The sequence below is a fragment of the Chelonoidis abingdonii genome, chromosome 5 (genome assembly GCF_003597395.2).
Source record: "Chelonoidis abingdonii isolate Lonesome George chromosome 5, CheloAbing_2.0, whole genome shotgun sequence".
In the NCBI taxonomy this organism is placed as follows: Eukaryota; Metazoa; Chordata; order Testudines; family Testudinidae; genus Chelonoidis; species Chelonoidis abingdonii.
In genome coordinates, this window is record NC_133773.1 from 95,813,242 (window position 1) to 95,838,889 (window position 25,648).

The 25,648-nt window shown below is 40.3% G+C and overlaps 1 protein-coding gene across 1 annotated transcript in view; it reads left to right on the top strand.

Annotated features, from left to right (window-relative positions):
• CORIN (corin, serine peptidase) overlaps positions 1 to 25,648 on the top strand; it is a 297,684-nt gene that overhangs the window by 265,708 nt on the left and 6,328 nt on the right. The window contains exons 17-19 of the mRNA XM_075066492.1: positions 9,417 to 9,539; positions 15,089 to 15,138; positions 17,161 to 17,335. Of these exons, the coding sequence (XP_074922593.1) occupies positions 9,417 to 9,539; positions 15,089 to 15,138; positions 17,161 to 17,335 (348 nt within the window). The remainder of the gene's footprint in view (positions 1 to 9,416; positions 9,540 to 15,088; positions 15,139 to 17,160; positions 17,336 to 25,648) is intronic.

Below are 25,648 nucleotides of genomic sequence, written 5' to 3' on the forward strand. Positions count from 1 at the left end.
CTTAAGCCAGATTGGTAGTAAATACTGTGATAAACTCAGGACAGACAGCTGCAAGGGAGTGGTAGAAACCAGTCTCAGAGGGTTAAAAGGCCCTCCTCCCTATCAACTGGAGGGTAACTATGGGTCAATCAGGTTCAGCTGAGAAGGGGTTACCAAAGTATCAATTAGAATCAGCTGAGAGGGAGCTATCTGTGGTTAATTAGGATCAGCTGATTCCAGCTAAGGGCTGCCCAAAGACCTTTTTAAACATTCCCCTGGGGGGAAGGAGGGGAGGAGAGAAGAAGCTCTGCTGCCAGGAGGTTAGGAGCAGCAAGACAGTGAGCCTCACCAGGAGGAGAGGCAATATTCTCTCCTACAAGGGAGAAAAATACATTAAAAAGGACTGGTGGAGCGAAGGAACAGACTTCCCCTGTGTCCCAGGGGGGGACCATATTACCCAAGCCTGTCTCACCAGGGCTAAAAGCAGTGGAGGCTGGGGAGACTGAGAAGGTGCCTTGCCACAATACATCACTTATATGAACATTTTCTGCATTGGCAGAGAGAGGGACTAGATTATGTAATGTTTTCAGACTTCAAGTCATATACCTCACCTGTTTACCACTGACATTCTGTATCATTTATTAGATATAAAATGGCCTCCAACAAGAAAGCCTGTAATAGTAGACTGATAACATTTGGCATGTTTTCAGTAGGTTGCTTATTTCCAGACACAACTTGGTAGGGTGGATTATATATTAAGTTAGAATATGTATTATATGAGGATCGAAAATATTGATGAAAAATGTTTTTCCCTTGCAATAGTCACATTCTGCTCTAAGGATAATAACATCTTGAGCAAAAGCTTTTTTGTGTTCATGGACATTCATCATAATCCAGATCATAAAGTGATTTTTAAAAAGGGAATATTTTGTGATTCACATTCCCTGCCACCATGAATAAATTTAAAGATCTAAACAAATAAAGGACACCTATATGATGCCATTATACAGAAGGCATTTGTTATATAGATATATGTTTGTTTAATAATAGTTCATGTGAGCCTATGTTATCTTATGCCTGAAATTACGAGGAAAGATAGTACATGGTACTTTTCTTCTCTGTACAGTTGTTCAAGATAGAAATCATAGTTGTATTTAGTAGTGAATTTCCAGATGAGAAGTCCCAGTGCTCTGTAATCTGTAGAACATAAAAGGAATGTCTTTCTAACTGCGTGTGAATCTATTTGTTTGTTTGTTTTAATTATTGAGAATTAAATTAGCCACAGAGAAATGAATAGAATTTAATGACAATGAAATGTGGTTCTGTTAGATGAATTTAGCAAATGGTTCCAAATACACATGAATAACACTTCTAAATGACAGATTCTAAAACATAAATCCGTTTGAAAATGTAGATATAATAAATGTGACCTGTGGTAGCTGGAGCAACATAAAAAGTAACCCAGTTTCTGCCTGTTGTACTAAACTCAGGCTATTTGTCTGGCTGCCAGTCGATACTAATTCCATGCTGATTGTATTTTTTTCCACAATTTGTTACAGCACAATATAATGGATGTGATATGATGTGGAAAACTGTACATGTTGCACTTATGAGATGGATGAAAACATTGTCTCAAAAGATTTGATAAGTAGACTGGCAAAATGTCCACTTGTCAAATGATAGAATGTATTTTTTTCTTTGAAGTTCATGTGTTTTTCCTAATATGAAAAAAATGTTAAACATGAAGTGAACAATTATTTATATACGTCCATGCTGACTGGAAACCTTCTCACTGCATGAAGGTCAGCTGGTACATTTCTAAAGATGGGCATTCTCTACTGAATGGTAAGAATAGTATGCCTAGATGGTTATAGTTTTCACTTGACATTGGGCTGGTCAAATTATTCTCATGTGTTTGGAAACCCACATCTGCTGATCAGGCAGTGATAAAACAATGATGGTCTATTCAAAGTTGAAGTCTGCCAAAAGCAAGTCTCTAGCAAATATTTCTGTTTAGCAACTCTGTGAAAACTGCATGGAATAGTCTCCCTTTCTCCTCTTATGCTAGGATGAGATAGCAAATGCCATTATGGTAAACTATTGTAACCTGCTATGGAATACAAAAGAATAATATGTGCTCTATCTACCTGGTGGGCTAACAAACTAATTTATTTCTCATCTGAACTATTATGCTGACCATTGATTATGTCTTCTAACCAGCTCTGAGTTAGAAAAATGAAGAGTTGAGACAACATCTCTTCTGCTCAGGGCATGTCTAAACAGTGCGATAATGTGCACTGCTACATGTTCCCTAGCACATTTTGAAACATTTAGTATGCACCAGCAGGGTCCACATGGACCAACTAATGCACCACACATCAGTGCTCTTCAGAAATCACACCCTGTAATGCGCATTATCCCACCATGTAGACAAGTCCTCAGAAACATTAAGGAAATCAAAGGGATACATAATCTACTATTAAAAGAAGTTTGAAAATCTGAATCCAACGTACATTATTTGCTCTAAGAATAAACAGGACAGCTATTAAATCCAATGCTATGTGAAGACTGCAGTATTTCAGCTCATTAATTCAACCTAGTATTCTAAACCCACTCAACAGAATGTAAAATATGTTTGATCTTTCTCTAATACATTCAACGCACGATGTCCATGTGTATTTTATGAAATCCTTGGGAATGTATTAGAGTGAAGATCATAGAGAGTTCATCAACATACATTTATTTTATTAGACAGGGACAAAAATAATTCTAATAAATTGAAAGTACCAAAATCACAGTATAACTTGTGACTGAAATTGCAAAATTTATTTTAAAAATATGAAAATCTGTAAAAGAATGATAAGCACATGCAGCCATAAATAGGCTTGAAGTAATGCATATTTAGGCAGCATGTGAATACTCTACCATGTAGCTACGTGTGTGTCTGTAAATAGATGTACCAATACTATAACAATTCATGCTTATAATTCCAGAAGTTGTAACTTTTTTTCAGAAATTGTTTCCTTTCTAGTTAATATTCAACTTGTTTTGCTAGTCTGATGCCTCAGGATACACATACTTGTGAAGAAGAAGGATGGTAAAATACGTACGGTGCTAGGTTGGCCTCTGGGAGACTTAGGTTCAATCCTACCTCTGCTGCAGACTCCATGTGTGACCAAGGACAAGACTCTTGGGCCCAGTTCCACAAGAGGACTTGCAACACCTAACTTTTAGGTGCCTAGAAAAATCACTGGAATCCACAAAGCCTGAGTTCGGTGCTGAGGCTTCTTATACAATAGATGCCTTTAGAATGGGATCCACAAAAGCCAGCATGCTGGGGCGGGGAGCCACGTAAGCTAGCCAATAGGAGATGCTGATGAGAGAGATGTATCCAAAGCATGGGAGTAGATGGTATGAGGGCAGGTGTGGACTGATGCTTAAATGAAGAGACTGTGAGGGAGGGGAAAGCGGAGGGTTGGTGCAAATAGCCAATCAGCACAGGGCAGAGAAAGTCCAGTCAAAACTGTAGAAAGTTCTCCAAAAGTGTGTATGTCTTTAAAAAACAAATAACACATGTGAAAATCACACTTTTGATCAAAATCCTTGTACCTTCTAGAGTTAAAAATAAAACCTCAGATTACTAACCCTGAAAGAAGTTAGGGAAGAAACCATTTTCTTCTTTTGTCCAGGTTGTATTCCATGGGTGAAATTCTGTGCTGCACCTGTAAGAGGTGCACTATGGATCTTGCAGCCAGGAGGTAGGAGTGGCTTAAGTGGCCATCTTTGCACCCTCACAAGTTTGAGGGCTCTCTTGTTAGCAAAGAGTGAAGCTGAATCGAGCAGGTTAAGTTGAAGAAGTGGAACGTTATTAAACCTTGTGCACTGCTTTGGTCATGTGGCTGAGCTGGTTCCAGCCTAACTCCACTCATTCCCTGTTCCCTTGTTGTCATATCAATAACAGCCCCTGCAGGGAACATGGGTACTCTGACTCCATTTCCATTGATCATGATACAGGGGCCTCTCTAAGTATTATGGCTGCCTATGGGCTGCAGAGCTGCCCAGAAACGGCCCCACAGGCCCCACCTCAGTCATGTCTTGCTACTCTTGTTCCAAACTGTGTCCCTGGCCCTGTTCACTATGCCTAGGTTTGCCAGAAGCTCCTTGGAAAGTAGCCTCACAGCTGACTTCTGCATTGCCTACACAAGGAATTTTACTCCAGCTGGAATTGGGGTTTTTAAGGCCCCTTTGTGGCCCTAAAGGGTGAAAAAGGGCAGAAGGGGTACTGAGGATCTTAATCTTTGTGTGTATGTATGTAGTCAGTTTTGCTGCTTTCCTTATATAATCTATTTCTTTCTATCTGAAAAGTCCTTATAAACACCAGCAAGGAGATAAACCCAGATAAACATTTTTAAAAAACACTCAAAAAGAAAGAGAGAGAAATAGCAATCAGGGCTATTTAAAAGGACCCTGATCACACAAAGCACACTTGTGAGTACTGCCACTGATTTCATGAGTAAAATTATGCACATGCTGAAGTGCTTTATGGAATGCGGAGGGGAGGGGGAGCTCAGGAACTAGATTTAATACTTAGTCACTTTCGGAGCATTCAAACTGACAGTGTCCTTTTAATGGTGGTGAATGGATATATTATTATAGAACATAATCCAGAACAACTTCTTTTTAGAAATACAAAGTACAGGTTAGCTACAGTCTGTTTGTTTTACCTTATTAAGATCACACAATTTTGGGGGTAATACAGGGGTTCTCAAACTTCATTGCACTGAGTCCCCCTTCTGACAACAAAAATTACTATATGACTCCAGGACAGAGGACTGAAACCTGAACCCGGCCGAGCCCCATTGCTCTTGTGGGGGTGGGGAAGACAAAGCCGAAGGGCTTCAGCCCTGCCACCCAAGGCTGAAGCTGAAGCCTCAGCCTCACAACTCAGAGGGGGGGCTCAGGCTCCGGCTTCGGCTCTGGGCCCCAGCAAGTCTAACACCAGTCCTGACAACCCCATTAAAATGGGGTCCCGACCCACAGTTTAAGAACCGCTGTGGTAATATAAGCTTGCATCCATCAACTTATGATGGTGTTCATTCTTAAAAATACATTTTTCTGAATTATATATTTTATGAATTACATATTTGGTGGAAGCCGCACAATGGATAAAACACCATTCTACAAAATTATGAAGTAATGGAGAAGTTGCTCATGGCAGATTCTTCAAACAAAGAAGACAGGTCAAAAATGTTAGACAAAATGGTTTTGTGAACATTGTTGGAGGAGATGGAAGGAGAAATAAGAAAATACTACAAATTAATAGAAGGAGACAGCTGTATCTGTTTACCAGAAACAGACACAGGAGAGAGAGAAGCTCTTTGCTGCAGAAGAGCCTTCATTTGATAAGGTGAGAACTGTTTTAAAAGTGCTCACTAGCAACCGCTGTTGGCTAGTAGATCATGGAGTGATAATAGTTTAATATGCCCAGAGGAGATTAGGAGAAAGAAACCATACAATGGACAGAATCCAAAAGTCTGACTAATTCTGCCAGTCCTGCTGAGAGTATTTCCATATGGTAGCACTGACAACTGTTGCCAAAAAATCATGCCTAGTTGATCATCAACAACTTTTATAGTAAGCTAACCAATGGATGCTACCTGTTTTAAACCACTGTAAAAGTAATATAGCTCAGATTTAAAAATTGCCTAATGCCATGTGCTGCCATATGAGGAAGATGCAGGCGCAATCTCTAGGCCCTTTGACATTTTTCCTGTTTGTTTTTTTCATTCTTCCTTCCATTGGCTGGAATCCAGAATTTGGGTTATTGTCAGATTTTAGTTAATGCAGACCTGGCAAACTAACTCACTGCTAACATAGAACATGATGTACCATATTGTTAATTTTTATGACTAATAGATCATTCTTTACAGGAAAACCATGAGGTGTCTGGAGCCATTTATGAGCTATGTCCTCTCCTTCATATAGCAATTCAAACATATCAAAGCCAGCAACTTATTCAGCGGATACACAGGCAGAGTTGTTAACATAATAACAGATAATGGCTGGGCTGAAGAGGTGTAAATCTGAAAATATCATTTAGTGCAACCGTTCCAACCTATTTTCAGTTGTCTGCTGGACAGATGTAGACTCCCAGGTTTCTCTAGCTATTTGTTTTGTTTAGCAGACTTGAAAACTTGAACTCAGATTGTTAAATGCTATAATTGAAGTTCAGTTTTATCTTTGCATTTTTACAGGTTAACAAGCTTCTGATGGTCAATATGAATTAGAAACCCCCAAACTCTCTACTACATGTGTGTGTATATATAATATATAATTTAACATAATTTCCCACATGTCTAATTTTAAAAGTAGTAGAAGGAATTTTATTTTTTTTAAGTTAGATAAGTGATTTATTTTAAATTATACTAAGTGCTATACCTCTCTTCTCCCATAAAAGATTCCTTAGCTGTCAAGCTTAGGGACTGTAAAATCTTCTGAGCAGGAGGGTGATCTCAGACATAATGGAAACTTCAGTAGTAGATCAAATGGATGTGTCTGAAAAACAAATTAGTTTTCCAGGAAAGGCCCAAATAGTAACAGATTTCCTGGGGAGTGGGGAGTCAAGCATTACAAACTGTAGGATGCTTAAAAATACAATTACACTATGAATCAGTTTGTTTATGGTTCATTAATTGTGCAGGAGCCCTGAATATCTGTATTTTTCCAAACCTACCCATGACTTTTGTCTAACTTCAGTTTAATGGAAAACAGTATTCGGGGGTTTTTTACACTTTTTAAAAACTCTTCATGTGTAACAGCGTTTTAGAATCTTGAAAAAGTCATTCCTGCAGAGTTTTCCTCGGCAGGAAAAACCCAGATTTTTCTGTGTCTTTAATGCTTAAGATCTGTCATGGCTTAAGATTGTCATTAAAACAAAATCTTAATGAGGGAACAAAAATAAGTCTGAGAGTTGAATGTTTCATTGAAAGCTTAAAGGCATCTTGGCAGAATCTGAGAATCCATCATGTTTTCTTTTTACAGCCATTGCTCAGGCAAGGTCAGAACTTTTTTTGAAATACAATACATTGTTCATCATTCATCTTCACTGTCCGTGTGTGCTTCTTAGTGCAGATCCTGCATTTCTTATGTATCCAGATCTTCCACTGACTTTAATGGGAGTTTGGGGTGCATGCGGAAGGCACAATCAGTCCCTTAATAATATGTATAGAACTATTTTTCTTTAGCCATAACTTCCACTGTGCTTGGGTTTTTTTTCTCCTTTCCAATGACTAACTAATCAGTCTGTAGTGACACTTAAGTCAATGGAACTTAAGTACATGCTAAAAGTTAAGCACATGCTTGAACACTTTGCTGAAGCGGGACCATAATTCATAAGGACATTGTCAACACTTAAATAATGATAGTAATAACAAGGTTTTATTTTTCCTTCCCACTTATTTTCCCTGGACCCTTGCCACCCACCTTAGTAAAATCACAGTTGGGTGGGTTTTTGCCTCTAGTTTCACCAGCTTTGAAAGATTTTCCGTGGTCGTCCATTGCATTGCTTTAGCTCCAGACAGAAATCTGCTTTAGGTACCTCATATGAATCTTCCAAAATTTATTTGACGTCTTTAAATGCTTAAGCAAACAAAAACTTGCTTTTGCCAGATGATGTAACATCTATTTATCAGTTTAAAGTTTGTCAATCTAAATCTAAAAGTTTGTAATGTCTGGAGCTGACCCCCCGTACATATTTTTCCTTTTTCTGTCTTCCATATTACTATTCAATTTTCTCTGTGTGTCCCCCTAAGATTCTTTTCTTTTCTTTTCTTTTCTTTTCATTCAAATATATACACCCTTAATTTCAGCTCTCTGTTCCCCTTTTTGGCAGGGGCAAAATTTTTGGCCCTGGGGTATCTGTCCTAGAGATCGCTATGGAGTTGCATAGTCCCACTGCACTTTGATGTTACCTAGGCCTGAACGCAGCCTTGCCTTTCTGCTACTGGAGAAAGAGGCGTGCGACCAGGGGTAATGGAACATGATGGAGGCTTCCCTATGCCTTGCCAGTTCCTGCCTGCTTTTCCAGCCTCCTGGAGTTGATCACAGTTAGGGTAAATGACTCTGGAGTCTAGAATATCTGCTGTTTCTTATGCTTGGGAACCACTCCAACATATAGAGAACTCAGGATCAGGGGAGCATAAAGGCGAACTTTAGTGCACCTGAGCTGTACCCTGTACAGTCTGGCTGGACTTAAGGATCTGGTATTTTGTTAGTTAACTGATGCTGTAGAGCTACATATGCAACACATTTCAAATTCACAGCACAAGAGCAAATATTCAGAACTGGGTGTTTTTGCAGGGTTTTAAGATTAAAAATAGCCAATTTTGCCAAATGTTTTGCGGAAGAGCAGTATTTCAAGAGTGCAAAATCTCCTGAAATGAAATTTAACAAATGATCGCTACTTTTTTACCCAGCTTTCATGTTAATGCACATATGCACCATATATTTTGAAATCCAAATCCATGAAGAATCTTCCTCCTATTATGTTTGAGAATTTGCTAATTTTTTTTATTAAAAGGCATTTGTATTTTGGGGCAGGGTGATCTGATGTTTCCTTAAATTGACCTGCTTGTCTGATGCATAAATGATTTTTAAAAAGTCTTCTCATTTTTTTAAATGGCATCTTGTGCAAATTAATTCAGGAGAAAAATGTATAATTTTTTGACCAAGCAGTTGCTGAATCTAGAACCAAGTAAATGCTTGAGGGCTCAATTCTTTGTATAAGTAAACTTACAATGAAGAGCTTCAAAGCGAGAGATGGAAGTCTTACTCACCAGGAAAAAAAAAGGGTGGGGTGGGGTGGAAATTGTCTTACCTACCTGCCAAATCTGATTATCGGCTACTTTCATTTAAGAGACTCTATTTTTATATGTTCTGAAATTTTCCTCTGAGTGGTTCTGTTGATCAGTATGAATAAAATCAATCCATACTGTGATCATCATTCCTGATTATATCTTGTGGAAGCAATATGAGCTAAACAGACACATAGCGGGTAACTGAAAATTGCTTGGAAAGGAAAATTTTGGGAAGAAAAAGCTTGGATGTGATTATGAGCATTATGACCAAAATGTAATAGTAATGAATAAAGCAGATGTGAAATCATGCTTACGTTGTCTGCCACCAGAGAACTTTTGCCATTTCCATTTCCCGTTCCCACTTGTTAGAACATTTTTCATGAATAACAATAAAATGTGAGTAGGTCTGACTTTGGCCAAAACCTGTCTCGCAACCATCTGCAGATCTGGAGTATCAGTCAGTTGCCTGACTTTGGCATAAAGGGAAGGTACTAAAGCATCTTTCCCTCCCATAACTGTAATGTCAGGACAGTCAGAGTCAAACATATTTGAAGATCCATGGACTGTTTTTATTCATTTCAGGGGGCCGTCTGCAACAAAAATTGTACAAGAAAATGAGCAACTACACCATCAAAAGTGGCTGAATCTGCCCTCTGACTGGAAGAATAAAAATGCATCCACGTTACCTGCCCTTCTAGTGAAAGGGTAAGGGACAGCTACTGTGTGCTCCATATGTGCTTTAGAGAAGTGGATGGAAGGTTAGCAATGAAGGATGGTATTTCCATTAGTGAGTTTTATGTTCTGAGTGCAGAAAGGTATCTTTGTTTGCATTCACATAAACATACATATGCATGATGTAATGTAAATTCTACAGTGAGGCTAATGTCTCTTACAACTTCACTCTCATTTTGGGTCCTTGTCACTGAATCTAATTTTCTGGTTGATCCTAATTTTGTAGACTGTAACTATCAAAATACGCTTTTAATCACAGAATCACTATCTAGTTGAACTACCAATTAAGAGTAAAGAAATTAATAAGGTCACATATCCAGTTGTGGTAATCTAGCCTCCCAGTCCCAGACCTGAACTTTAGCGTCCACAATCTGGTCCTGTCCCAAACCTGGACTTTAGCGTCCAAAATCTGGGGGCTTACCTGAAACTCCCCCAAGCTCACTACCAGCTTGGATATTCTCGCTGCCACCAGATCAGGAATTGATGGGGCCTGATCCCCCCTTTCCTCTCTCTGGTGTCCCCAACCCTTTCCTTGGGAGAGGACACCCAGTTCCAAAGTCCTTTTGAGTGCTCAATTGAAAGGAGGAAGACAAATACTTCCTGCGTCACACACTTTACCCCCCCGTCTTTCCCAGGCTTGCCAAAAACCGAGTTTTTTCCCTGCTTCACCAACTTATGAGAAAGCGTTCTCTACCCTCAGGACAATTGAGCACATGGCGAAAGAATACAACAAAGCTTGGCTTTGCCTTTCCCCGTGCCCTGCCTTTCCCGTGAGGGAACAGTACCTCTTGCATACAGAGGGGTGCATTCTTTTTCTTTTTCCCGTTGCCTGGCCTCTTTCCCATGAAAGCAATAGGAAAATAGCCCACAGCCTGGAGCTGTTCCGCGTTCCCCTTCTGACACCTTCCCATAGTAAAAAGAAACTTCCACACGTTTTAAAAGAAAGTAGTTTATATAAAAAAAGAAAGGAAAATATAAAACAATAATCTTGGCATTAAAAGCGCTCAACAAGCACGCGACTCTTGCTTATTAAGAAAATATGAAGAACAGTCTGCACTCTGCTAAAAGATAAGCCCGATTTCTAACATCCCACGATCTCAATCTTAGTCCACATACATGTAACTACAACCCACCAAGTCAGTGCATCAGCATCCTTTATCCAGACAACTACAGCCCGATATTGCTGGAGCGTTCCTTTGTACTCACAGATGTGAGGAGGACATTGGATATAAGATTGCAGTTAGGAGGAAGGTGTGTTAACTCACAGTGCCTCGCGCAACAGCAACCAAAGACCACGCATCCTACTAATGCTATTGTTAGACCATACCCAAAGAGTTCTGCTCATATGTGCCGAATTGCTGTAGCTGGTGCCCCTGTCCTCCCACTTTTGACTAGTGCTTATTGGAAGAGGATGACGAAGGAAAGGATAGGTAAGGATCAGTTAGCGAGGAAACTTGTTGTGTTTTTACTCACAGCCGTAAAAACTAACAAGAATAAAAGAGCCCACGATGAGCTATAGCTCACTAGTCATTGCGTTCCTGCTTCACTACTGAACTTAATTCAAAACAAGTCGCAGACTCATTCTCTTCCCATGATATGGATCCCTCAAAGCAAGTGCACAACTTTATTAATTAAGTTGTCGCATAAAAGTGTTGTTCCCGCCCCTGACTTTAAACAATCCAGTTCTCTGATTGGTCCCCTGGTCAGGTGTTTGGTTACCCTTTCCAGGTAAAAGAAACTTAACCCTTACCTTACCTATCTAGTTATGACACCAGTGTTCAATGAGAATTCTGTGGCATACTGGTTTTGGAGCTCACTTATTCATTGCTTTTAAACGAGCCCTCCCTTGAACTGGTAGAGATGTTGTCAGTGGGGAAAAAAGATAGAAATGTAAAAACAAGGCTTGTTGTAAAAATCGTCAGCATCCCAAATTTAAGATAGTGTAATTGGGAGTTGAAACTGCTCAGCATCTCACAGGAGGAACTCAGCAACTTGCTGAATCTTGGCCTTCATATCCTAGTATTGCAAAGTCTTATGCAGAAGCTTAAATGAGACTACTCCACTGCACTTGCAGAAGTCTTTGCAAGACTAGGGCCTTAGTCTGCAAACTTATTTTGTATTTGGATGCCAAAGTCATCTGATTTACTAGTCAGTAATTACGTTTGTGGACTGGGTCCGCTGGTCCTGCGGCTCCGGTGGAGCATCCACAGGCACACCTGCGGGAGGTCCACTGGAGCCCCGGGCCCGGCGAGCGGCAGAGCGCCCCCCGTGGCATGCCGCCATGCTTGGGGCAGTGAAATGACTAGAGCCGGCCCTGGTTCTCCAGCATGCAGCAGTGGTATTACCTGATAATTAGGAGTTGCTCAGTGATTGTCCCACTCCTTCCATGATCCTTCCAAAGAAGTATACAGTCATGCTCCAGGCCTCTTCCTATTTAGAGAATTCTCCTGTCTCTCTCTCCCTATAATACTATCCTCCCTTCTATACACATCTTTCTTTCCTGAAGAGCTGCAGTTTCTTTCTGTGACCTGTCTGTATCTCCTCCCCAAGCTCCTTCAGGCAGCTCTTAGCAGGAACAACAAGCCTAGCTGTTGCTATCCCAGGGCCGGCTGCTCACTGTATGTGCTATGTGCTCTTGTTTATATCTCTTTCTACTCCACAGCAGGAATTGGAAGCAGACTTTGCTAAGCTTCCTAACTTGAAAGGGCCTTTCTCACCTGATAGGCATAACAGCTGTAGGCTCACAAGTTTGTGAGTGAAATTGCCCTGGGATCCTGGTTATGGTGTCCTCATTGGCTGCGCAGTGCCTTGGGTAGACGCGTATTCAAAAATCCTCTCTGGGCAGATCCAATGCTACTGCTGAGGAAGAACAGAAGGAGAAGGCACCACTGCTAGGAGTGGACCCAGTGTAGATAGCAGCCTTCCTCTTTCCCTGTATCAGAGTGGTAGCTGTATTAGTCTGTATCCACAAAAACAATGAGGAGTCTGGTAGCACCTTAAAGACTAACATTTATTTGGGCATAAACTTTCATGGGTAAAAAATCCCACTTCTTCAGATGCATGTCCTCTTTCCCTGCTGACTACAAGCCTACAAGCCCTCCGACAGTGGAGGCTTGTCCCTCAGGGAAGAAGACTGCAGACTCACTAGGCCAGCATCACAAGGCAAGTAAAAAGGGCAAGTGCAGGAGAGGTCAGATAAATGATGGAGAGACTCTGACAGACTCTTACAACAGCTCAAGCAAGTCTCTATTGGCCAATAGGGAAGGCCCATAAGAGACAAGAGGGCAAAGGCATCAGCAACACCCCCATCTTCCTTGTAGGATGTTATAGTCTGGACTTTGCAGAAACCACAGGTTCTAAACAGCAGAAGTTAAAGTCCCATGCAGAAGGTTTTCTCAGGAGCATCTTTTGTTTTGGACATCTTGGTGGATTCAGTAATAGACTCTGTTAGATTGGTGGTGGCTAATGTGAAAAACTTTTGGACAAAGAGAGCATCATCAGAACCTACAAGTACTGACTGCAGCTGCTTTTTGCTGCTGTTGCTGGCTATATTTTTTTCTGTCCAACTCCTCCCTGTGGTTCCTTTTGTCCCTAAGCTCACCTGGCTGGGGAAAGGAGTGAGGCAGCCTGGGCCCCCAGAGAGGGGGGCGTGTCTCCCCTTGCAGAGTTCTGGGTTGTCAGTCCCTTTTGTGGAGGTACCAGAGCCTGTGCAGCCTCAACCCAGCTGAGTGAGCTCAGGACTAAAAGAGGTTCTTTGCCTGTTAGGAAGGAGACTGAATAGTTTCAAAGAACAAATGGTTATTTATCACTTTGGACAGTGGAGTTCTAGAAACTCTCTACAAGTGCCATGCGAAGAGCCCAGAAAATATTTATCATGCCATCCTTCAGGGGGAAATGGCACCTTTATATAATATGTAAAGTCTTCCTGACTGATATTCTAATTAGGGCAACCTCATAAGGCAGCTGGGCCAGGACTGTGATGACATTTCCGTAAATTGGGAGAAAAATCACATTGTCTGAACTCAGGAATTCATCTGAAACTATCATTGCTGGACAAAACAAGCAAATCTATTGTAGACGCTTACCTAGCCAGTTGAGCAACACTACTGGAAAAGTTCACAGCAAACTCAACCAGAGAAATATCTATTACCTGGAAAGAAGGCTCCAGGGCTTCATATGAAGAGATTTGCAAGGCAATCACCTATTCAAATGTGTAAAGTTTTACTAGCTGGCGACAGTATTAATTTGAACCACAAAAGCTAGTAGCATCTTCATTCATCAGAAGAATACTGAATGAGGTAGTCCTCTTAAGTTACTACTTCTTCCCTCTGTTCATCCATTGTGAATAGTTCCATAGTGTTTTGACATTCTTTCCCATTCATTTCCAGTTCATTTGTTCACCTACTTAAAGAAAAGTTCCCCAAAGTGGGGACTGGTAGACAGGACAATGCCTGAGACTGAAAATTTGTTCTTACCTTTTTTCCTTTCTCATAACTGTTCCTGTTCACCAGCCTAATCTCTTCCAAGTGCTCGGGTCTAGAGTAAATACCAAGAACAAAGCTCTCAGGATGTTGATCAAAGGGAGTATCTCTCTCACATATTACTAGTTTCTTAGAGTTATTATCAAGAATCTCATTAGCATTTAGATTCTTTATCATTTTGAAAGTAGTCAGTGCTCATCAATCCTTCAAGACACACAGAAAAAAACTTAAAAACATGGATAATAATAATTTGGCCTTCCATTCTTAGCAAATCCATACGTATAGTAAATAAATATTGAGATCTTTAAAGCAATTGATGTCTTGTTCATATTTCATCTTATTCAAGATGTGTCTCCCTTATTAACGGGATTTAATGGTTTGCAGGCACTGTCATTCATACACATAAATAACTTGACTCATAGTTTTCCCGTGTTGAGTCAAATTAAGCCGCAGGCTCCGTAATTCCATTGAAGTCAATGGACCTTGGACTATGTGAGGCAAGGAGGCAAATGAACTGTAGAATCAATACAACTGGTAGGGAAATGATTCTCTCCCTCCCAAAAACTTTCAACAAAAATGTGAACTCTTCAGTTGCATAAACATTTCCCTTGGAAACTTTTTGGGTGTTCATCAAAAGACCAAAATTCTTTTGGCAATGTAAATGTCAACAAAAGTCTTTCATCTACCTGGAAGAACCAAGAGAGCTTCACAGAGATTTATTTGCCTTTAGAATTTAGAGATTATCAGACACTACATCTCAGCTGTTGGGTTAATTTATAAAGAAAGAGGTAGTCTCTAAGATATGCAGCATTCAATTCATAAAGGCTTTATATAGATTTAAAATAACACCTTTAACGGCCTTCAGAAACAGACTGGAAACCAGTGCAATTTCTGGTGCCCCAATATAATGCTCCCTGTGTTTCATTGTATTGTGGATTGGTTTTGCTGTGTTTCAACAGATAATCCAATTGCTCTTATATTGGGCTGATATAATATGTAAATTGTCAATAATGTTTTTCATGTTATTGTTTCAACACTTAGGCAGTCATGTCAAAGCAGAAGTAAAGTGTCCCTTCTCTGTAGCAAAAAAGGTAAGAGAAAAACATAATTCCTGAAACAACATATGAAGAGCATTTTATTTGGACTCTTAAGCGTGTGTCTTTGATATGTTGAATTTTACTTTCTCAAAAACAAATCTTTAATCTGTATTTCCCTTTGAAATCTGATATACTTTTGTTCACCTATTAGTTTCCCATTAATTTTTTTTTGGCCACTACATCCAATGATATCAGCTTTTTCCCCCTTTTGATGATGAAATTGTCCATTGTATTCGACTAAGACTGGCTTCTGCCCTCGCAAAATTAATTGGGAGAATTACAATTAATTTCAAAGGGAGCAGGCTTGGTCCATAATTGTTATGATGATATAGTTACAAGTACTGTGTGTTCTATAGTTTTTCCTCAAGTCTTAGGAAGGACTCACTCTCTCAGGCTTCTGTGGAAATTTGCCTGAATAAAGACATGAAGATTTGGTCCACAGAATCTAATGAGAAAGGGTCAGACTGAGATACTAGTGAATCTGGAGTAAGTTCACTGACTTTATTGGATTTTCTCTGGACTGACTGAAAACAGAATCTGGCCCAGAAATTATATCACTAACTGTTTGCACTGATATCATCATCTTTCTAATGTCTTGCAAATGGAACCAGAACCAAAGGATGACTTCCTGGTTTTCCCTAATCTTGTCAATATCCATGTTTTGATTAGACTAAACTTTTGTTGCTGTTGGGAACATCTTTTGCTACCATGATAGTAAGTAAGCTCCTAATGTGGTATGTGACTCATTTGTAGTTGTGACTGTCAAGGGGATAGGGAAATTTAAAGGAGAAAACTCCGGACTAAATGCACAGTGGATCCGCAAGTTTAAGTGGTTTGAAAATACAGCAATTCTTCAGATGGATGTCAGGTCTACAAAACGGAAAAGCTTTCTTGAAGAACATTTTGAATAAATATATTAGCCTGATGAGATAGATTAATCACAAAGCATGACTTAAATCCAGGAAACTACTCAAAGTTTACTATTACCAGAAAAGTCATCTTGTAGGAGACTGTAAGGTTGTTTGCCTCTTACATATAGTACATATAGAGGACTTTAAAGCAGCACAAAAGTCCTTGCCCCCAGAAGTTATTTGAGGGAACGTGCTAAGAATTTAATAGTTACAAATCAACATTGTACTAATTTATTTCTTCATCGCTAAATTCCAACATATATGCAAAAACAGGATATCCTCCCCTAGGGAAGGATTCCAGAAACTGATACTGTGTCAGCCAATTCTCTAAATTGGGCAGTAATAAAACAAGAGATTTATAACAGCCTGTCATATTACAATCCCAGAATTAAAAAGGAGAACGAAAAGAAAGGGATGAACATATTTTTAAAAGGTGTGTAGCTGACCAGCAAGTTGATGGAAAACTTCTTGTCAGTGAAATTTATAACAATATGCTATCGTTTCCAAGGGAAGTGGTGGATATTTAAAACTAGAATGGACAGAGCACTAGAATAGGCATTGTAAAAAAGATAAATCTTCACTGGCAAGCTATATATGAGCAAATAACTATTTTCCATTGGAAATTTCCATGAGTAAAGAAAGTATTATATTTCCTGCAGATAGATGCACATCTCATGCTTGGGCTTCTGGGCCTGGGCAAAGGCTTTCCAATGTGCTACTTCAGTGGCAGTTCAAGGATAGGTCGGTAGCTCTACTTCTCAGAGAAAGCCAAACTCTTCCAACTTAGTCTGGCTTCTTTTTTTTTTTTTTTTTTTTTTTTGTCTGTCTTATTTGGAAACCTAAATAGGTCAAATTATTCCCTGGGCTCAGTCCACTGAAGTGAAAGGAGGGGTGAATTTGGCTCGTATATGGAACTCAAACACAGTGTGTTGAGTTTTTATAAATTCTTCCCATAAGTGCGACATAATTTCATGAGTTTTATAATTTCATTCCATATAGAGAAACCCCCTTGCAATACTTTTTTCAGAGCAGATTTTGAGAACGTTCTATGCACATTGGATTTCATGGCAGTAAATAACACACAGTATCATACATTTCTCGCTAGATTGTGGCCGTCGCCCTGCAGCTCGCATGAGCAAGAGGATCCTTGGTGGCAGGACAAGTCGTCCAGGACGGTGGCCGTGGCAGTGCTCTCTGCAGAGTGAACCAAGTGGGCACATATGTGGCTGTGTTTTAATTGCAAACAAATGGGTTTTGACGGTAGCACACTGCTTTGAGGGGTGAGCAGAGCTGAGACAGTTTTACTGTTGACATACAAATGGCTAGTTAGATAAATAACTTCCACATAAAAATATATATATATAAAAAAATCAGCAGGTGATCTTGTCAAAACAACAAATCTCTTTTTAGAGACTAAAGAGACAATGAACGTTATTAAATGATTTCAGCTGAGAGTTTGACTAGTTTTAATATTCATTTTGATACCTAAAGTTGATGAAGGCTTTGACTTTCAACTAGGATATTCATAAAACACTATCCCTTTCATTTGTGATATTTTACTAATGTGTCACACATAACTATAGATTAATAAATCTTCTCACTGAGAGCCAGAATAAAAATAACACAAGAATACGGGGACAGTGATAACTGTTTAATCAGAAAAAATAAAATCAACACTTTGCCACAGTGGTATCTGAGATGATGGAGTTATTGCCTTTTCTAACTATAGAGAAATACTACGCTATCTCCAGTAGGGCTGTCATTATTAAAAAGCCAGCATTTACCATGAAGTGGCAATTTCTAGTATCTGAGATTTGATACCACAAGGATTTTCTGTTTGAAGCACAGGAACCATTGATGCACCTCAGACACCAGACATGGGTGACAGTTTAATGCTAATCATGGCATCATTTTGATTAAACAGAATTTTGGGTGGAAGTTTATGATGTTACTTCCTGTTTTGTACCACGTTCTGTTAATTATGTTTCTAAAGAGAATTAAAATGTGTTTCATCAGTTAACCTGCTTTTCCCTTCATATAGTCTAAGTACATTTCTGCTGCACAGCTTCCCAGCTCATTCATCCCTAATGGGAGATGCCTACCACCTGTGGAGTTTGGAGACAATCCTGGAGCTTCCAGCAACAGCACTGAACAAAGTGCCACCCTTCAACTCAGGCCACTAGAAATTCTGCTTCTGGCAGTAGAACAAACTGGGGGCTCAGTTCTCCTGACTCCACTTTGTTTTATAATTTGTGTTCATTTTTGTGCGGTAGCACCGTCATCTCACCTTCTAGCTCTCCTTACCCTTACCTGAAGTGAGGAATCACTGGAACATTGAGGCCCCATCCCTCTCATCCCTCCGGTGCAGCATCTTTTGACCAGGCTCTCTCTCCCTCCCACCATAGCAGCAGAGAAGCCCTGAAAACATTGAGCCACATCCAAAGGGTGCTGTAGGCAGCTTTGCAGGAAACTCAAAGGGTGAGCTATGGCCTGCTGCCACTGACCCTTGCATTGCCAGAGCATGGGGCTTCAGACGGAGAGCTATGGCCTGCTGCCACAGGTTGCCAACTCGCAGGCCAGGCTGTGGAGCTTTGAGCCAGATGGGTGCAGTGGTCTTCATCTGCCTTCCAAATCCATGACTCTGTCATGGGAAGGCTCAGCTGGAGCATGATCATTCATACAGAGAAGAACCCCTCACATCTTAGCGAGACCAGGTTTTAAAAAAAAGACAAAAGCAAGTGTCCCTTTTGTAAGGCAACAGTTTATATTGTCAATGAGCAAATGGTGTACAAATCAGGGCTTGAACCATTTCTCCTTTGCCATCTCGCCTGGAGGGACGGTTTGTTGGGGCTTTTGTCCTCTACAGGACTTTCTCACATCTTGCTGTATCGGGTTTGCTGCCCCTCCCCCATCCTACGCCATGTCTGAGCATGCAGAGAAGCCTTGTCTCAGGCTGCAGTGTAATGAGAATTTGTGCTTATCAGGTTGTCAGCCTGCAGACCCTCACTCTACCAGGGAAAAGGGCTCACAGTCTGAAAAGTAGGAAGGGGGTCTCTCTCTGCCCTTCCCCTCTCCCTATAGACTGGCTCCATACTAAAGTATAAGGAGTACCTCAGGCAGTATGAGACAGAATGGGGCACAGGAGGACTCCATTTCTGATGCAGCTCAACCATCATGGAATTACAGCATGTTCCCATGTTCAAAATGATTCCTGGTCTAGTGAGTAAAGCCTGAGAGTTACACTAGGTTGCTCCTGAAGTACTTACCAGGGTGATAGCCAGTGTGGGCGGTAGATTGTGGAAATACCCCACCATCTAGCCTTCGAAAGAATACCAGTCAGGATATTTGTTCCAGTACCCATCTCAATCAAGTGGTCCCTACGCCAGGATGAATAGCATGCTACCTCCCAACAACCAAAGGAAGTCTCATACGCACACCCCAAAAAACTAACAAAACCCAAAAAACTCATGACTCTCACAGGGCAAGAAGCTCACAAAGAATTCATTAATAATAATAAAACATTCCCCTTTAAGCAAAATTAGATACAGCCTGCTTTAAGAACATCTGAACAGGGAATTGCTGGTTAAAACTAAATGTTAAACTACGTTATGTAAAAATGGATGAAAATTCCATAAACTTTGGGAAGCTACAGTTGGTGCAGCAGTAGCTCCACCAGTGAAAGACAGTCAAAGCACAAGAAGGGGGCTTCCTTCCAAAAGATCCCTTATAGACTATAAGAGTGATTCAGATCCTATCCTTAATAAGGAAAACCAACTTGATGAGTCTCTCTTGCTACTATCTAGGGGCATGATTTTTGCTTTGAACGTCAGAGGTCTCAGGTTCACGTTCTGGTCAATGCTTGCAGCAGTGTGTAAAATATTATTTCTTTGCAATATTTCCTGGCTCTTGATATGATCTGAGGTGAGCATTGGCTCCTAACTCCACGGCTACACCATGAGTAGCAATCACTCATCCTAAACAGATACCTCGTGCAGCCAAATTTATATGTGAGAAGTCATGGAAAACTTTGGAGAAATTAATATCTGAGAATGCTGAGCAGCCTCAATCATCTCTATGAAATCCAGCAGAGCAATCTGTTGGTCACCACCAACAGGGAACTCAGGAAGGGACTATTTCTACTAGCAGAGAAAATAATCTGGAACAGAAGCTCCCAAGGAAGACCTATATATTTTTTTTTCTTCACAAGCCAATAAACCTCAGCATGACAAAGACAAAAACGAGCATTGGTGTATGACCGCTCACAGTTCATGTACAAGACTCTGCCATCTGATCCACCCTCTGCACCCAAAGTCTTCAATGGCTTTTAATAGTTACCCATCTATAAATATTTAGGGACAGTTTCACAATCTATTTCCTGTTTAGAGAAACAGACCCACTCATAACTTGCCATCTGCTAGAAAGGATTCAAATGCACCAGTTCAAAATCAAGAAGGGCTTTTTGAGCCCAACACAAAAAAACTGTCAAAAAGGAAGAGTCAAAAAAAGGCGAAGACATCATTGCAAAAGTTGTTTCCTACCAGCAGCCAGCTATAGTTAACTGGCTCCACTGACTATGTTTACTGGTTTATGAGTCAGTATCAACCTGTGCATGCGATTTCACACAATGTGCCGCCAGAGATTCTGTCTGAGATTGTAGAATAATATATCTGATGCAATGTAAAATTAGGTGTCATTTTTGGATCATGGCTGAATGCCCTTTTATGGGCAAGTACAAACACCCTGCTGACAGCTTACTCATCACTTGTAGACCCTTGTATATTTGCTACAGAAGCAGGTGTTGCAAGGTGGGATGCATATTTGGAAGAGATGATGATTTGGGATTTATGGTCCCTTATGTAGCAAAAGGAAAGCATCCAGTTCTCTGAAGCTCACACCTTGTGCTACATAATTTTGCAAAATATCAGAGTACATATCCTTTTAGTTCACTTTGACAGCTCTAGCAGGTTAGCAGCAGAATGGCTGAACAAACACATATAGGAATGCCCATATTGGGTCAGACCATAGCAGCCAGTATTTTCTCTGTTAGTGGTCAGTACCAGCTGGAAGAGGAAAATGCAAGCAAGCCCATAGTGCCCAGTTATAGAACAACTTGCCCCCAGAGGAACCTTCCTCCTGTGTAGTTAGAAGTTGGTTTATGATCTTAAATGTGAATGTTTGTATCCCTTCCAAATCCAGTAAGTAGCCAGAGTTCAAAATTTCTATGATGCATTTGAAATAATGTCCTAGTCAGAAGAATTTGCTGCCTTTAAAGACAGTTCACATAAAGGGTACAGAAAAGAAGACACAAGAGCTGAAGTTGTCATCCTAGCCCTCCACTGGTTTGGACTGAATAGACAGTCAAGGAACTTACATTGCATCTGTGGAAAAGAACAGATCTCTTGAAGTAGGGACACCTCCTTCATCCTGACCTGAACCATCTAGTTAACAGCCTGCACATCAGAAGAGAAGTGTTGTTCAGCAGGAATTCTCTGTTGCCTCATTGATACATTTTGGTATCTAGGCAGAACTTAACCAGAAAATTTCAATCATTGATGTGAAGTTTCATTTCTGGTATGAAGGGACACAGTAAGCCCCCCATTGTACAGTGCCCAACACAATGCCACCTTGGCCTCTAATTAATGCAATTAATAGTTCCAAAGTTCTGGTGATCTTAGCTTCATTAGAGTTTCTACTGGATGGCTGGTCAAAATCCTGCAGTCAAGCACCATGAAAAGTTGGTATCAGTGCTAGTGGCATTCTTTATACAGATATGTCTAACTCCTCAACTAAGTATCATTAGGTGTCAAGATCGATCAGCCTGGCCAGACTGGACAAACCTGTTGCTGGCCTTTCTTGTTTTGTTCCAAGCTTCCACACTTTTTTGAAAGGATGCAGCATACATGTACAGTCTTGAAATCTAAAGACATCTCAGGGATACACACACCAGGCATATCCTGTTCATCTCATTTACTCTAAATGCTAGGGTCTGAGGGCTTCATAGTTGCTATGGGCAAGATGTTAAAATCGTGGGCCAGTTGTTGTGCTAGCCATCTGGGAAACCATGCATGGAGGCCATCAAGGCTGCCCTTTACATGGGTCCTAGTGGCATTGTGGAAAGAAAGCATTTCATTTACATAGTAGGTTTCCATTCCTCTGTAGCGACATCCTTTACTAGAAAGTTGCTGCTGGATTGGTTCCTAAACAAATTACAAAGCTGTGCTTTTATATAGAGGGAAGTCTATTTCTGCCTATTATTCTGCTGTAACAGTAATTAAAATTCCACTTTATCCTTTTTCCACTTCTCTCATTTCTGTGATTCCCTGCTCACTAGTCCCCATTGCAGATGAATGAGGACAGAAGCTATGCAGCACATTGAGAAATTTGTTACCTGATACATTTTTTTCTGTTAGTAGCTTCTCTTCTCATACAACCCACTCTGGAAGACCAGAATGTAACTTCTAACTTCCAATAAATTGATTTCATTTTTTCCTTTAATGGGAGACTTAAACACTAGTCAACAGAATTTCCTCTTAATGCTGTTTATCAGTTGCTGGACTCTTTCTATAGTTTTGGAAGAACGTCTCTGGTAAGCTGAGTTGAAGGGCGAGGCTTAGTCCCAGAGCCCTCAGCAACAACATTGCACTATTTAGAACTTGACAACTGAGAGGTATTATCCGTTAATGATGAGTGAGGAGAGAAGCTGCTTGGGGAAGTTTTCTTTCTATAGAACTTAGACGTTTTGAAGTGGTTCATTTGTCCCTGGATAGATCTATATTGCATCAGTGTATACCTAGAATGTTTCCTTTAAAAGGCTACTCTGTGTCCCAGAATGGATCCCAGATGCCTTTGAAATTGCTGGGATGAAAAGGTTTGTAAATTTCTACACCGATATCTTGTTTGAATCTGTCACTGTGAAATAATGAGAAATGGCTTATGCTCACTTTTCTGACCCTGTAGTGGCACAAAACTATAAATGTGAGGTCTTATGTTGTTAAATCGTTTTACTAGTATAATTTCATAAATTGGAGGGCCCAGTCTGTTTCCTTATCTGTTTGACATTATGTTGTTGTACTGTGGATTAAGATGGTCTGTGGGAAATTATTTTAAATTGTGCCAATCAAAAAAAAAAAAAGCAATTAAAGAGGAATTTTTAAGTGATCTTAACAGATAATATATTTTTATCCTGAGACTTATTAGTTAGAGGCATTTTGGGAAAGACAGTCAGCCAGCATGCAGTGACTATGTATACAAGTGTTACAGCCACTCGCAGAGAGCGTTACAGCAGATGTGCTTTCAGAGACTCATAGACAATAGTGATGACACTTCATAAAGCATCTAGTCCATGTTCTTGCCATTGCTAGTATTTCCTCATTGTGTACCCTAGGGTTTTGTTGAGTCTATTTTGCAATAAAGCCCATGTAAATGCCTAAAATCAATTTAAAATAACCAAGAGGTTTCTTTTCTGTTGGAGAATATATTCATGTTTTGACTTTTCATTGCCCATGGCTCTGCATTTTCAAAATCCTTCCTTGCTTTGTTCCCACAAGACACAGTAAGACATAAATATGCTGTCAAGGTTTGTCCCCCACTCTGGACTTTAGGGTACAGATGTGGGGACCAGCATAAACACTTCTAAGCTTAACTACCAGCTTAGATCTGGTTTCGCTGCCACCATCCAGATTCCTCAGTCTGGAACACCCCATTTCCTCCCAAAACCTTCCCCTCCCTGGGTAGCCTTGAGAGACTTTTTCACAGTTCTCCTCCCCCGCCCATGGTGAACACCAATCCAACGCCTTGGGTCTTAACACAAGGAGATTTACCATCCCCCTCCTTTCCCTCACCAATTCTGGTGAGTCCAGATCCAATCCCCTTGGATCTTAAAACAGAAAAATCAATCAGGTTCTTAAAAGAAGACTTTTTATTAAGAAAGGTAAAAATCATCTCTGTAAAATCAGGATGGAAAATACTTTACAGGGTAATCACGATTCATATAGCCAGAGAACCCCTCTAGCCTTAGTTCAAAGTTACAGCAAACAGAGGTAAATCCTCTCAGCAAGAAAGAAACATTTACAAGTTGAGAAAACAAAAATAAGACTAACACGCCTTGCCTGGCTGTTACTTACAAGTTGAAATGAGAAGACTGGTTCAGAAAGGGTTGGACAGCCTGACTGATGTCTGGACCCTCTTGTCCCAAGAGTAAACAACCACCAAACAAAGAGCAAAAGACTTTCCCCACCAAGATTTGAAAGTATCTTGTCCCCTTTTTGGTCCTTTGGGTCAGGTGTCAGCCAGGTTTCCTGAGCTTCTTAACCCTTTACAGGTAAAAGGCTTTTGGTGTCTCTGGCCATGAGGGGTTTTATAGTATTGTACACAGGAGGGCTGTTCCCTTCCCTTTATAGTTATGACATATGCCTTGTGGTTTGTCATCACACAGAGACCCATGGTCTGGTAGTGGGGACAAAAAAAGAATCTGAAATGTCAGCAATGGCATGCTACATTATTTTAATAACAATTTATTATGCAATTAGAAAACCACAATGCTGAGAAAGAGCTGTACTTTTGCATTTTCACAGCTTCTTTCTGCTGTAGTCTCTATAAAGGCAGCCAAGCTTTAGAAAACCATGTTCGATCAGCTATATAAATACTGAATGCTTCCTTTTTTTTTTAAAAGCCACAGGGAAGTCAGAGAACCTGTGACTTCCCACTAGCTCTCATCATGCAATTTAATACTCTTAGCCTCTGATACAGCTCACATTTTAACATGGCGGTTTGGATGCAGCTCCACTGATGCTGGTTCAATCCTCTCGACACTATTACCTCTCCTTCCTCAAGTGTGAAAATCCACAAATGTCAGTAACTATGGTTACAATTTTTAAAAATACAATCATGGAAATGTAGTCTTAGGCAGTCATGGCGAAACATCTAATTGACATGTGATCTTCAACCTTAGGTTGCTGACACTTGACATCTGGGGGCCCAACTCCTATGGCTGGACTGTTGCCATGCGTGACCAAGCTTTCATAATTTCCACATAGAGCAAAGTGATGTGATGATTTTTTTTTGGTACTAACTGGTGGCTGAATATAAGGACAGCTCTCTTGTAAGAGCTGCAAAGTTAAATTCAGAGTTGCACTAGCACACAGAAATCAATTGCTTAGTGACAAAGCAAGACAGAGGCAAAAGACCACATTAGTAGATTTCCTAACCCTGCCCTAATGATACTGAGCATCTTGAGGGCAATTGGAATTGAGGGCACTTGGCACATTACAGAAGCCAGGAAGGACCAGCCTTGGCCAAAGTTAAAATATATACAACCTCTTCTCAAAAATAATAGATCTCAGGGATGAGGCATGGCAATTTGATCTAAGTTACGTTCTGATGTGGTGCTTCATGTTCAAAACAGCATATGCACTGTTGTGGTTTGCACTAAAAATGGAAATGTGAGTGATTATTTTGGGTATAACTTTATACTAGTGATTTGGTGACCACCCACCCAATCATGGTTCTGTAACTTTTGCCTATTTTTTATTCAGGAATTGTTTTCTAAAATTTGCCATGACCTAATTGCAACCTGAGATTATTGTTCTTCCTTT